The 14,468-nt window shown below is 40.6% G+C and overlaps 1 protein-coding gene across 1 annotated transcript in view; it reads right to left on the minus strand.

Moving 5' to 3' along the window:
- SNX29 (sorting nexin 29) overlaps window positions 1-14,468 on the minus strand; it is a 433,715-nt gene that overhangs the window by 71,992 nt on the left and 347,255 nt on the right. Inside the window, exon 20 of the mRNA XM_066576210.1 lies at window positions 9,409-9,548. Coding sequence (XP_066432307.1) covers window positions 9,409-9,548 — 140 coding nt within the window. The remainder of the gene's footprint in view (window positions 1-9,408; window positions 9,549-14,468) is intronic.

The following is a 14,468-nucleotide window of genomic DNA, read 5'->3' on the forward strand; positions in this document are numbered from 1 at the left end:
TTTCTCCAACTTCGAACTACAAGCTAAATACAAACTTCGTCGCACCCATTTTTTAAGATTCCTACAAATCAGACATACACTGCAGACACAATTCCCATCTCCTGGACCCTCTATATCACACTGCTCCCTGATAGGTATACTACACTTCCAAGGACCACATATCCACCACGCTGTACTCCTCACTAATCGCAGCAAAGACCTCTCATAATACTCCCCCGGCCCTGCTGAAATGAAAAGCACGGATACCTACTCTGACAGAAGAATCCTTTTAAGATCTACTAGCCTCCCTTCTATTTGTTTCTCCTGTGGCTAATAACAAGCTGATACAGTTGTATAGTGTACATCAGTGCTACCTTACTCCAGTGAGGCTGCAGAGAACGGGCAGAACTTCATCATCCAAATGCATTAGGTGCCCATACGACACTGCTGATTTTTGGCACATGATCTGGGAGTGCCCAGTTATGCGAGACTTCTGGGGAGAGGTCACGAACCTCCTCTCGGGGGTTTTGTTAACACCCATCCCGACAACTGTGGAGCTGAGCCTCTTCAGGATACTCAAGGAAGAGATTTGGCAGCATCATAAAAGAATATTTTTGAGAGAGGTACATTTCTTGGCTAGGAAAGTAATAGAACTACGCTGGATGGATCGAAGGAATCCCTCAGTATCAATGTGGCGAAAATTGGTTAACTCTACTATTCCATATAATTACATAGTTTAAAAAGGACGTAGATGTCCAGGAAAATTTGACAAGGTATGGGGTAAGTGGTGTGATTCCTCACTTATGGTCTTACCCTCCACGCTTACTCTCATCCTCCATCTCAATAATTCAGAGACTCCTCCACTACGGTGGCTGAAACCCGAGGCCTACTGACAACATGTCTAAACTCCTTCTTTCTCCCTCTAGGTAGTGTCTTCCGCTACATAGGTGAATTACCTCCTTCATCAAATGTTAACAGCTGTACGCTAATTTGTTATGCTTTCTGTTGTACTACAATTTTATAAAAAATGTTGTCATTCACTTATTTTTCAAAAGAACGAAATACAAAAAAATACAGCATGAGTGCAATGTAAATACCCTCTAACGAACTTTTCATTAAACATAATATTAAAGGGATAGTTTCCACTTCAGCGCATAGTTACATAGAAATTCATGCAGCATTGTCTTTGCTGTATGCTTCCTGGAAAACTTTAAAGAGAGGGAAAGATAAATGGGAGCCTAACTGTAATAAAAGTAGATATTCTCTCTCTTTCAAATGGAAATTTCAAAAGTAATAAAAGGCACCGTCGCCTTCTCATTCTTCAGATCCTCAGTTTGTCAACCAAAGGGATTGTTAACTTTCAAGGCAATTCAGAGAAGGTAACAAATGGATTTACTCCGAAATCAATATCTTTAGTGGGAAAAAAGGAGAATAATTCTGGCTGACCCTCATGAAAGCAGTAGATGAGCGGCTAAACAGATGCCGTTAATGCTATTTTTAACCAGCTCACCTTGACGAGAAGATATTGATTTATATTTCAATAAAATCTTTGACTTGAACTTTTTAAACAGTTTAATTAAACTTAAGAGTAATCCCAGTAGGCCTGCACCCCCCTGTGATAAGCCCTCTAATGTATTTTCCTACAGACAAAACCAGGCATCTTTGATTCATGCTTACACGGCTGACACAAGATAGCAAAGTTACATTAATATTCATTACTAATTATCCCGCTTCCTCTCTTGAAAGAGCAAGGCTTTGCCTCTGCCCTTTGCTGCTTCATTGCTATCCACAGACGAAAGGTTTTCTCTTCTTCTAAGTTTTGAAAAAGTTTGCCAAACTGATACAGGTTAAGTGAAATGGATAGGGGAATGTATGTAGATTTGCTGGGAACATTTCATTGGTAGAACCTGTGCGAGTATGAAACATTCAACAGTTAGTAAATGTTTCAGAAATACATTAAAAGGGGTTTTGTCATTAGAAGAAAAAAAAACAATAATTACCTATTCCTCCCCAGGCAGCCTCCTTACCGTATCTTCTACTCACCTATCTTCTCCTGGCTCCTCAAGTTCCCCGGGTCATTCACCCCCAGCTAGCCGGATCCTCTTCTTGTTTTGGAGCGTCCATTAGCTGCAGTTCACTTCCTGCAGGGCATTGAACACTACAAATGACATAGCAGTCACTGCCTAGCAGGGAATGTGAATCCCCGGCAGCCTGCTTTAGCCTGTATGCGCGATATCTTGCCGCTAGTGTTTCATGTAGTCTATGAAACACTAGCAGCAAGACATTGTGCATACGGACTCGAACTAAAGCAGGCTGCCAAGAATTCAGCATTCCCGGCTAGGCAGTGAATGCTACGTCACTAGTGACCGGGTACACTGACCTGCAGAAGCAGAATGCCGCGCATGTATGCAACGTCACAGGAAGAGAAGGAACCGGCCGGCTGGAGGTGACGTGACCCGGTAACTGGAGGAACCAGGAGAAGATCGGTGAGGTGAAGATCTGGAAAGGAGACTGCCGGGGAAGGAATAGGTAAGTATAGAATTATTATTTTAATGACAGAACCCCTTCATGTGAATCACCATTTTCAAAATTTGCTTACGGTGGGTAAATAGAACCATGTCCAAAGGCTGAAGACCACACACCAAATCCTCAGCTGTGAGCAGAGTTAGGTCTGTATTTTTTTCAACCCCTGGATGGAAATATGAATGTTTCCATCACTAATAGCAAAGATAGATCTTGAAAACCTATACGAGTTGTACTCTATTGGTAACTGGTAACAGAAGGTTGAGTAATTTCTCTAGTCTATGGATTTCTGATTAGGGAACAGGGTGACTAATGATATCATCAAATATCACCTGGTGAGAGACAGCAAGAGAATCACTTTCAGCCCAAGAATAGGACAAAATGATTCTCCTCATCCATAAAATTTCAATCTCTTGAAAAATACAAGAGATGAACATTAAAAGAGTTGTCAGAGTTTAACGTTATGTCTAAAAACAGCTTCCCAGTTGCCACAACATAATAAATAGCTCATATCTCTACCCGCTTGTCCCCTGCTGGTGACTCTGGTACTCCCTGGTGATATGGTTACAGGCTGCAGTCAGCCTGTGCGATCCTATACACCGGCTGCTGCAGCCAACGGCAAATTGACAACACCTAACTTGGACAACCCCTTCAAGATCATGTTAAAGGTAATCTGTCACCTCCCTACGGCACCGTATACTAATTTATGGTGCTGTTAAGGCAGGTGACAGGGAGCCGGGTGAAGTATTTTTTATACTCACCAGCTTCTTAAATCCCACAATGTCCCCCTATGAAAACTGCATGGCGCACAGAATTCTGACTCTTCAGATTGTAGTGCGCACGCTCACCTATACAAATCTATGGGAGAGCAACCACATGGCAATCTGAAAAAAATCTAATTTTCGTACTCTGTGAGGACTTCAGAGTGGGACACACACAGGATCTAGGGAGCAGGTGAGTATAACAAATACATCACCCGGCTCCCTGTCACGTGCCACAAAAGCACAAGAACTTCGGTTACCTTTAAGGTGGTTTACAACTTCTACTTTACTTCATCGATTTTTTTCCTGTGGCTTCTTCTACATCCTGGCATTATAATTCTGCTTATGGTGCTATGACTCACATCTCATGGAAAAGTCTAGGTGTCGTTCCCTTCTGGGAAGACATTTCCGACCTCTGCAATAACGAGACAGCCATTACCTTGCACACTTTCCTTGGTTAAGAAAGGCCTGCTCAGACATTTCATCACGGCAGCTTTATTGGTTATACATTCTTACATTTAAAAAACATCTAGTTTGCTGGTGTGTTCAATCTGTAGTGTTTTGTACAGGTGATTAATTAGGGGCAGGGTTACCCAATTAAGGTGTATTAATACTACCTGCACCACTTGCCACACCAGAAAGCCAGCAGGAGATTAGAGTGGTAAACAAATGGTTCAAGAGCTGGGGAACAAAACAGAAGTTTGGTTTCCTGAAGAACTAGGCTGACTTTGCTGTTGGCTACAGGCTCTACAGTAGAAGGGGAGAATGCAACATTGCTTGGGGGGAAAAGATGACTAGAAGCTTGGATGAGTGTTTAAACTACGGGCTGGAGGGAAGGCAACCACAGAAATAGAGGGAAAGGTAGAGTAGACAGTGAGTAGTTAGCTCGCTTGAGTAGTTAGCGTTAGCGAGTATACTCGCTCATCTCTAGTCTTTACTTCAAAGGGGTTGTTAATCAATGTGGTTATTCTGATTTCCAGATTTGTAGTGGAAGGATTTTTTTTTGTCCTAAAATGAAGAAAATTGGCTTCTAACTCATTCAAGTTTTTTCTGCCTTCCTTTGGATCAACATTGCAAGATAACAGGCTGAACTGGATGAACATACATCTTTCTTTCAGCCTTACATATTATATTACATAAGACTCATGAATGTTGATAGGTTGTCTTATTTTTGTATACATTTTAAAAGTACATAGATGTAATAGAGGGTGGTCTAAGGGGAACTTGGCCAAACTACAGTATATAATATATGATCACCTATTCATTTGACTGTGTACCATGTAGAAATGTCACCTTTCTGCCTGAGGTTTCAGGAGATGGAAAAACACAGTTATCTTCATTTGGAAATGCTGTTATTTAATAAACCTTTATTCATACAATATGGCAGTGCACTGGACTGTTCAGAGTAAATATTTGATGCATGCCTATTTTCTTTTTCCTCCTTTACTCTTGGACTTTACTAGGAAAAATCGTAAAACATGTATTTTTGTCATGTGGTTATTAAAGTTATTCCATTTGTAGCAAACATTAAAATAACTGGATCTAACCCAGATCTGGAAATTCTTGTTGATTTTTGTTGCACAAGTTCTAACCTTACCTGGAGACAATATGCATACACTGTATTCCCACTGGTCCAAACACACATACGATGTCACCAAACATGCCGATACTTCTCCCACTGCTGTTTCACATAAAAGCTGCAGGTAATTAGAACTTCTGCCTTATCAACTGTGTCCAATAACCACACTGGAAATTGGAAAGGTGACATTTCAAGACACTTCTTAGCATTCTGATAGTCTGCCAAACATATTGACAGTCTAGTCAAAGTCCATCCGTCAAGAGACATCTGACCCTGTCAACCTTCATTTTGTCAAAGGCAACCTTTCATCAAGTGATGGCAATCAATTAACTTACCTCATTATCTATGGAATGAAATTAGGGTCCTGGGGAATCATTGTTATATAGTTACATTGTATAATATACTGTGTGTTCACATTTTAATTGGATAGTGGTATATTAACCAAAGATTACAGGACGTTAATTTCCAAAGCTGTAGAAGGATCCGATCTGCGTGGATTAAATGCAAATACTCCTAGATGTAACTGTCAAGCTGAAATATTATGTGAAGAAGTAATTTCATATACCGTATGTGGATAGAACAACGTGACTGCACTTTACAAAGATGTCTAATATGACAGCAACGCCGTAAAAAGTTTCTCCATGTAGATTGATTTTTACACAGATATTCTTATTATGGCAATTAAGCTTTTTCGCATAGATATATTAGGACTGTGAGAATACCATAAATAGCGCCAATTACTACCAGGGGAACACAGAAAATAGTTTATTTAAGGGTTATTTTTAGGAACAGTTTACAAAGCACACAACCAAACTACACAAAAATGGAAGCTGGCCAATATGAACAAGGTCTAGTGTGAGTCATGTCAGAAATGCTTACCCCCCTTATACAGTGTGAAATCGGCCTTGAGCTAAAGTAATCCAAGACAGTAGTATGTAGGCCAGTACTGACAGAAAACATCACTAAAAGTAGCAAGGCTGTTGCAGAATGGACCCCAACTCTACTACAAGCTCCCACAAATGTACTATGTCACTATTAAGTTTAGGGGGGGTTTTCGCTTATGTTTAGTCTAAATAAAATCTAAATTCTGTTAAGTGAATGTCAATTTAACCAACCCTGTTTTCCTGAAAATAAGACATATGCTGAAAATAAGACATATCATGATTTTCCAGAATTTTTGAGGATGCAAAATGATTTTTCAGGCTTTTTGAGGATGCTTGACATATAAGCCCTACAGATAATACTGTTAGGCATTTGTTTAACGGATTCCTCATCCAGAGGCTATAATGGCTTACTGGATCCATCATGAAAAGCTATTGAAAAGTCTATGACGTGTCCGTTAAGCAGATGCCTGTAACGGATGTAATACAGTGGTAATATGGTATCTGTTTAATGGATACTTTTATTTTTGTTTCTTGTACAAAACTCCAGGAGATTAAATAACGCATTCTACTATGCTATTCCATATTGTTTGGCACTTTACCAACATATACCAGCCAAACATATGCCAAAAAGTTACTCTCATCTCCAAGGAAAATCACATTCAGTCGCTTCTTCTGAATTATCTGTTTATTGCATGATAGCAATACTTCAGGACACATTTCAGCCCATTAAGCCTTTCTCAACTGCCATATAAAATGCGAACAATGCCAAATATTTATAGCAGCCATAGTCTCACAAAAATGACACCATTCATTATCACTTTGGTAACCCCAGTAAACTATACAATAATCTTCTTCTATTCTCCAACAGATGATATCATCAGGGTCAAATAGGAAACCCAAAGGTGTACTCTATAGCCAATCTTCATTCTAAGGGTGTGGATGAGCCGATTTATTATTCGAACGAGCGAACGATGTCAGAGTTCGCTCAGGCAGCTTATTTATACAGGCAGATACATCGTTGGCGCTTTCAAACGAGAAATCAATGACATCATTAAGTGTACTGCATAGTTAATTTCGATCTAACGTTGCTAATGAATCTAAAAACAAAAACAGGTATTCTATGTATTTCCACCTGTTCTTCAACTTCCACCAAGTTCTAACTGAGCAATAGTATGCCCTTTTTTATAGAAATGAAGAGGTAACGGGACTAGCAAATTTGCGCATCTTATTGTTGATTTGTGCTTAGTGATGTGATCTCTCACATTTTTTCATGCACATATAGGAAACCCCATGGAAACTTTATAAATCACGTTTGTAGGATTGCAAGAAAAATTACCATTACTTCAGAATGATTTTACTGTACGTAGGTGAAAAAAAAACAATCTCCATTAATGATACTGGTATATTGCAGTGTAAGCATGGAAAAGTTTCATTTCTTCTGGCTGCTATTAAGGAAGATGAAACAATACCTCTGCAGGTCTTTTCTGTATAAGTGGTCGGACATTGATTTGCAGGTATGCTGCCACCCTATAGGTGGCGCTGCAGAGGTATTGTTCCATCTTCCTTATTTGCATATATTTCCCAGAGGAGCGTGCATGGACTTATAAGTCTCTTCACTCACCTTCTAGGTGCTCTCCTTAAGGAGAGAGGATACCCCTCCTGACTGGCTGCTAGGAATAAGTGACACGGTATCTGAGTTTTACTACCCTGGTCTGTTTTAACTAAATAATTTCTTAAATTAGTCGATCTCTTATTACAAATTAACGGTGAACTAAACTCCTTTCTATGTGGATATACTTTACATAAAATACACCAATGTTTACACAGAACTTGATCAACCTTATTAGTAAACGGATGGCATTCTGGACAAAAAGAACACGTCCTGCGATGACTCTTTTAGTCCTGGTCATATGTAGATCTTCACGTGCCTCTTTTAAGATGTCACTAGGATATCCCCTCTTCCTAAAATATTCCCCCATTTCATTTAATCTGTGTTCACATTTAGTTTCATCAGACACAATGCCTTACAAACATTTAAACTGGGACCTAGGAATAGCCTTCTTTTATAGAGAACTGGAGAAGTTTAACACTATTTCTTGCCCTGTTTTTTTAAACACCTCAATAGATAAATGTCCCCTATCATCTGTATTAACCATTGTGTGTAGAAAGCTTGCCATATGCTGACTGGCTGACAGAGTGAAATTTAACTCACTGCAGACTGAATTAATATCCTCAAAAAATAGATCAGGGGTCTCATGTCCCGCTCTCCTATGCAAAATACATCATCAAAAGGGAGAAGGCCAGGGTAGTAAAAGTCAGACCCCGCCTTAGTTATTGCTAGCAGCCAGAAGAAATGTGTCCCGTTGTATTGCTATTATGTAATAAATGCAGAAGAAGCGAGTGCTGTGATTTTCCTTGGATACATTGGATTACTATTTCACATGGAGCCAGTGTGCTGATTACAGTGTTCAAAAGAATACTCTTTTGGCATAGATTTGGCTAGTAAAGTCTATGGGTCTGTTGGCATATACATTGAAAATGCTTCCTAACTGAGATATCAACACTTCCTGAACTTAAAGGAAATCTGTTACTGGCTAGGAGTACCATAAACTAAATAAAAAATAAATACATTTCGTTATTTGTATAGCATAGTGCTTTTAGGTAATTTTTATTTATTACCCTCCACCAAGCTGGGAACTCATACCGACCTCGGAAGAATGGAAGGGTGGATCAACCTTGAGCCAGCAACCTGAACTATGCGGAGAGTGAACTCGCAACCTTCAGGTTGTGAGCGAGAGCTCAGGACTGCATTTCTGATGCCTTAACACTCTGTGCCACACAAGGCTAAGTTGTGGTGCCCACAGGACAGGTCCTGAAGAGTCCAGGGATATGCTGTGCATAGTTACTCGACTCTCTGCTCCAGTGCGGTTACACATGGAAGTTTGCACTTGGTCTATGGGCCTGACTATTTTTTTTCAATCAATGCACACACTGCTCTTTATGGGAATGTATGCATACTGACTAAAGAAAAGAATCATGTCATACACAGAGTGCAGACTTCTACGGGTAACAGCATGGGAATGGGTAGGTATGCAGAACATATCCACGAACTCCTCAGGACCTGTCCCGTGGGCACCATAACTTAGTTTATGGCGCTTACAGGTAATGACAGATACCCTTTAACCCTTTCCACTCCAATTTGTATCCTGGCTTTCCTAGGGGGCTTACTCTTTTTCTGCCGTTATACAACGGCGCTATATGCTGGCTAAACCCAGTACTGCATGAGGTGACACGTTGGATAGGCTCCGACAGCAGAGAGGCTGGCATTTCACAGTAAGAGAACCCAGACGGTTGTCTTCCAAAATCGGAGCTGTACGACCTTAAATCATAATGTCTTCAGGAGGTCAGACAGTGGATTGGAAAGGGTTAAATAGTTTGCCATGAATCTTTATTAGGGGGTTAAAGCCTGTAATCACCTTACAATACATAATACTTCAGTAGTTTTTTCTACTTTACATGTACTGATTGGTCAAAGCTCTCAACGAACAAGTCTGTAAGATCAGCAATCCACTTTGCACTAAAACTTCTGAAAAACGGTGTCCACGAGTACAAAGGGTCTGCATCCACGGTAATATATATGACAGCACACATTTAAGGTAATTAAGAAACAGAAGCAACTTACGTAAAAAAGGGCATTAGTTGTATTAAGCTCTCTTTATTAGGTTTGGCTGCAAACTCTGGCACTGTCTGGATGACTTTGTTCATGACATTTCTTAAGTAAATCTGGAGCTGCTTCCGTCTTTCTTCTACAAACTTTGCATCCTGGAGAAATTAAAAAAGATGGAGAGATCAAAAATAGTGATTTTAAAATAGTTTCAAAGACAAAACCGAATCATCTGCAGCCAGAAAGATTTATATGAAATGACCCCCGTCTAAGCTCGACGCATATACCCAGTCCTTCAGAACAGAGTGCAAGGAGATTGGTCACCAGGTCTGAGTACATTTTTTTTTCCATTGGCCATCTTATATTTACAAAGGATTACCAAGAGGAAGGTCAACACAACATTAGGGTGCCACAAGTCTGCTGCTTGCACAATTCAACGTATTACTAGTGTATGGGATAGCGATCTATAGATTAACAGATGTTAGGTTAGGTTAAAAGAGTTTTCTAAGGGTTCTTTTGAATTAGATGATTGTCAGGTGCTTAATGGCCCTTTTACACGCAAAGATAATCTTTCAAACGACTGAAAGCTTAAAAGAGTTAGCGATCTATGTGCATAAAGTGTTAATGGTAGAGCATTGTGCAGTCTATTGTAAGATAAATGTGTTTGCTTTATCTTTCAGTGACTGAACGATGGGTTTTAAGTTAACCCTAAGGGCTCATGTCCACGGGCAAAATATGATTTAAGATCCGCAGCGGATCTCCCGCATGCGGATCCGCATCCCATAGGGATGCATTGACCACCCGCGGGTAGATAAATACCCGCGGATCGTCAATAAAAGGGATTTAAAAAAAAATGGAGCATGGAAAAATCCGGACCATGCTCCATTTTCGTGCGGGTCTCCCGCGGGGACGGCTCCCGCGGGCTTCTATTGAAGCCTATGGAAGCCGTCCGGATCCGCGGGAGACCTAAAATAGGAATTTAAAGTATTTACCATCCGGCGCGGGCGGGGAAGGTCAGCTGTTCCTCACGGCCGCATCTTCCTTGCTTCGGCTCGGCGGATGTGCCCGGCGCATGCGCGCGGCACGTCGGCAACGTGCCGGCGACGTGCCGCCGGCGTCAGGAATTCATCCGCCGGCCGAAAATGAAGATCCGGCCGTGAGGAACAGCTGATCTTCTCCGCCCGCGCCGGATAGGTAAATGCTTTTAAATTCTTATTTTCGGCGCTCATGTCCGCGGGGCAGGAGGGACCCGCTGCAGATTCTACATGTAGAATCTGCAGCGGATCTGATTTTCCCCGTGGACATGAGGCCTTAATCATCATTCAAACGAAAAGTGCCTGATGCCCGCGTTTACATGCAACGATTATCGCTCATTTTCGGTTGTTTGAACGAATTTTGAGAGATAACACTAGTCAACATTGAAATTGTTACAGACTTAAAAAGGTCCTAGCCTGTAGTATTTTGGTGTGCTGAACACGAATATGACCATGAAACATTTTTAATGGCTCTCGTTTTGCAGATATTAACCCTAAGTCTATCGTTATTGGCATGCATTTCGTGATGTAAACAATTATTACAGATGACAAAAACATAGAGCCAATTTTGCATTTTGACTGTCATATTCGTGTTGAGCACATAGAAATTTATAAGAAATGACTAATTTTATTTCAGTAACATGACTTTTGTAAAAATTTGTTAACCAGCGTAAACTTTGCGTGTAAAAGGTCCTTTAGTGCCCGACAGCTGTCCCAGTGATTATTGCTTCTGCGCTTTCACACAGTAGTGATGATGGTTCAGTGAATGGAGGAGATTATTTCTGGCCGCCCGCCTCCATTGACAGTAAACAGGCAGTCGTTCACAGATGAACCACTGCCTCTTTACACAGGCCAGATGTCAGTGTATTTTTATGCCTGCACAAACTGAACAACGAACCAGAAGCAAACAAATTATCGTTCGTCATTCAGTTGCTGGGAGTGTTTACACTGAACTATTATAGTTCAGATTAGAAAGATCCAATAAGAATCAAATGATAATTGTTCCGTGTAAAAGGGCCCTAAGGCTTTTGTATTGGTGACCTCTTCATGATTTTCGAGGCATAGTGACATTTGGTAGCAGCTGTCTACAGCTCGGTTCCATTCAAATGAATGAAAAAAGTTATACAGCACATTCAAAATAAACTGATATAAATGCATGCAGATACACGGAGCTGTGACTGTAACAAAAAGCAAACAATCACAAAAGATGCAACAGCACTCTGCAGAGCGCTCTAAGAAATAGTCCGCTTTCATAGCTGCATTAGGACTCAGGTCACGGTTTCCGCCTCTCTGCTCCATTTTTGGAGGAGAGAAACTTAAAAAAAAGACCAATTTTTTTCCCCATCGATTTCAATGGCTTCCGTTCCATTAACCCTTTGCAATCCAATTTTGGATTCAGGGTTTCCTAGGGGTCTTACTGTTTCTGCCATTATACAATGGCACCATCTGCTGGCTAGAGCCAGTACGGCAGTATGGGACATGCTGGAGAGGCCCCCCCGACAACAGAGCTGCCAGTAATATACAGTAGGAATACCCTGCCGGACGTCTTCCTACTGTATATATACTGTAGCTTCTTCAGAGCTATACAGCCTTCAATCAGAATGTCTTCAGACGTCAGACAGTGGATTGAAAATGGTTAATTTTCTGTCAAAAAAAACCCCTGATGGAATGGAAGAAAACAGCTAATCGCTAGGGGTCTCTGACAAAGGACCCCCACTGATCTACTATCGATGACCTATCCTGAGGATAGGCTATCGATAGTTTACAAGTGGACAACCCCTTAAAGCAATTTCTTTATGTTTTCATAAAGTAACAACAAAGAGGCACTACAAACTGATTAAGCAACATGTGTAATATTAGAATAGTCTGTCATTTATTTAAATCTTAGATTATGGACTGTGTTAAACAATATGCTGCAAATCAGGCAAATATTGGTGATCAACATTATAAAAAATGAAGAACTATAACAAACAATTGTAGAGCATGTGTATACAATCTGCCATCAACCATTCATGAAATTCCTCAGCTCTGGTTTATCAGACAGTGACTTTAAACGAAGACCAATAGAAAGGCACTCCAGTAATAGGCACAGTCACCGGCAGCGACTTTACAAGAAGGACTGTCATGTGCTGTCAATGAGTCTACGTGATTTATGCATCCAACACTCTGTAGGTTTGGAACGATCAATACCAGGAAGGTTGTAATGATGTGGCATCGTTAAATTTACTACTTGCCGATGCCTGTTAGACGCAATATTGAAGAAGCCATAAAAACAAAACAACAATACAATAAACAGATCATTGCAATACCAGCCAGGGAAAATGCAATGCTCCATATAACCGTGGTCTAAAGTGTACATTATGTGGGTGTCTGGAGAAAAGGGGGGAAAAACTCAAGCTTGTAGGGGATTTGGCTGACTTTATTATGTGTAGTAATTATGTTGTCATCAATTAATTAGTGACGGGAGAGCAATCCAATGGCAGCTGGTAGGACAAACAGTTCTTTTACAGTCCAGCCCAAACAATGTACTGAGAAATAAATTGGTAGATGTGCCCACTCACAATAACTGGATGTCCCAGCTATGACGAGAACTCACAGACTTTACACGAGGGCATTATAATCCGATTTATTCATCTGCGAACATCACGTAACTTGGACTTGACCTGTCCAATTACATATTGGCCATCAGTATGTCTTCCATCAAATAAATGGAAGGAAGGTCCAGGTTTGGGATTCTTATTGGCAACACTGGTGTACCGTTCAGGGAACGGTCCAAAACCTCTTTTTAGATGGTCTAGGCTTACTCATCAAATTTGTATGTCGGATTAGTTCCCTAAACCAATATATATGTACTGTATTCATTTTTTATAGTGAGACCTCTTGGGGTTTTCACAATAAAACAATCCCTTTCGTCATAGCTGTTAAGTCATATGGATATCATACAGGGGGATTCTCTATTAGAGACCTCACTGTATTAACCAGAAAGCCACTACAGAAGAAAAGTATGACCAACCACAAATGTCCCTGTGATTTCAGAACTTTTCTAAGGGGTTTCAGAAGCCAGACATGTGGTGATTGATTGGCGATCTTTGAAAAAGAAGCTGTATTAATAAGACAACACTTTACAAAGTTGTGCCAAACTTTCCCTATCCACAGGAAAGGGGATTAGTGTCTGAGTGGTTAGGGTCTGACTGCGAAGTCCCTCATTGATCACAAGAATGGGAGTCCCATAACCCAGCGTATTGAATGGTAAAGTGTTTGAGCATGGAAGGCTAACTGGGATAAGACTGAACTGATAGCAGTTGAGAAACCTGCGGCCTCTTTCACCTCCCTGCCCCCCTGAGATGGACAGACAGTGTCACCTACTTAGGCATATGGGTACGGAGGTCCTATTCCCTGAGGTGGTCTGTCCAAGATGCCTGACAGATGTGGGCACAATCATGCATATGTTCTGGAAGTGCCATGACTTACAGGCGAGATATTGTTGAGTTTATGGAAACAAATTTGGGAACCCCACATATTTTACACCCTAAGGTTTGCCTCTTTGGCCTTGTGGAAGACATCCTGATTGACGCAGCAACATAAATTCTATACAAATTACTGCTTTTGTACGCTAAAAAAGTAATATTACTCAACTGGAAGTATTCCAAAACACCCATTAGGACTGCCTCGCTGCATAACATAAATAGTTACCCCCTTAAATAAACTGACATACATGGGTCGAGGTTGCCCTGCCAAATTTAATAAGATATGGGGCAGGTGGATTTGAATGCCCTAACACTACATCAAACATGTCTGACTAATTCCTCTAGGGAAATTTAAAGTCCTTCCGCTTTTCCTTGATTTTTGGTATTTAAATAAAGACTAAATGTCCGCTGTACTGGCGATCGCGCTGTGGGTAAAGTTAGAGGTTTAGTAGGTTTGTACTTTATACCTTTTTGGACTATATTTCTAATTAAAAAATAAAAAGAGGGTACTATATACTTTAAAGGATTGATGAAGGCATGATGGTCTAATACTGTGAAATATTACTGCTGAACCTTC

The sequence above is a fragment of the Eleutherodactylus coqui genome, chromosome 8 (genome assembly GCF_035609145.1).
Source record: "Eleutherodactylus coqui strain aEleCoq1 chromosome 8, aEleCoq1.hap1, whole genome shotgun sequence".
NCBI classification, from domain to species: Eukaryota; Metazoa; Chordata; class Amphibia; order Anura; family Eleutherodactylidae; genus Eleutherodactylus; species Eleutherodactylus coqui.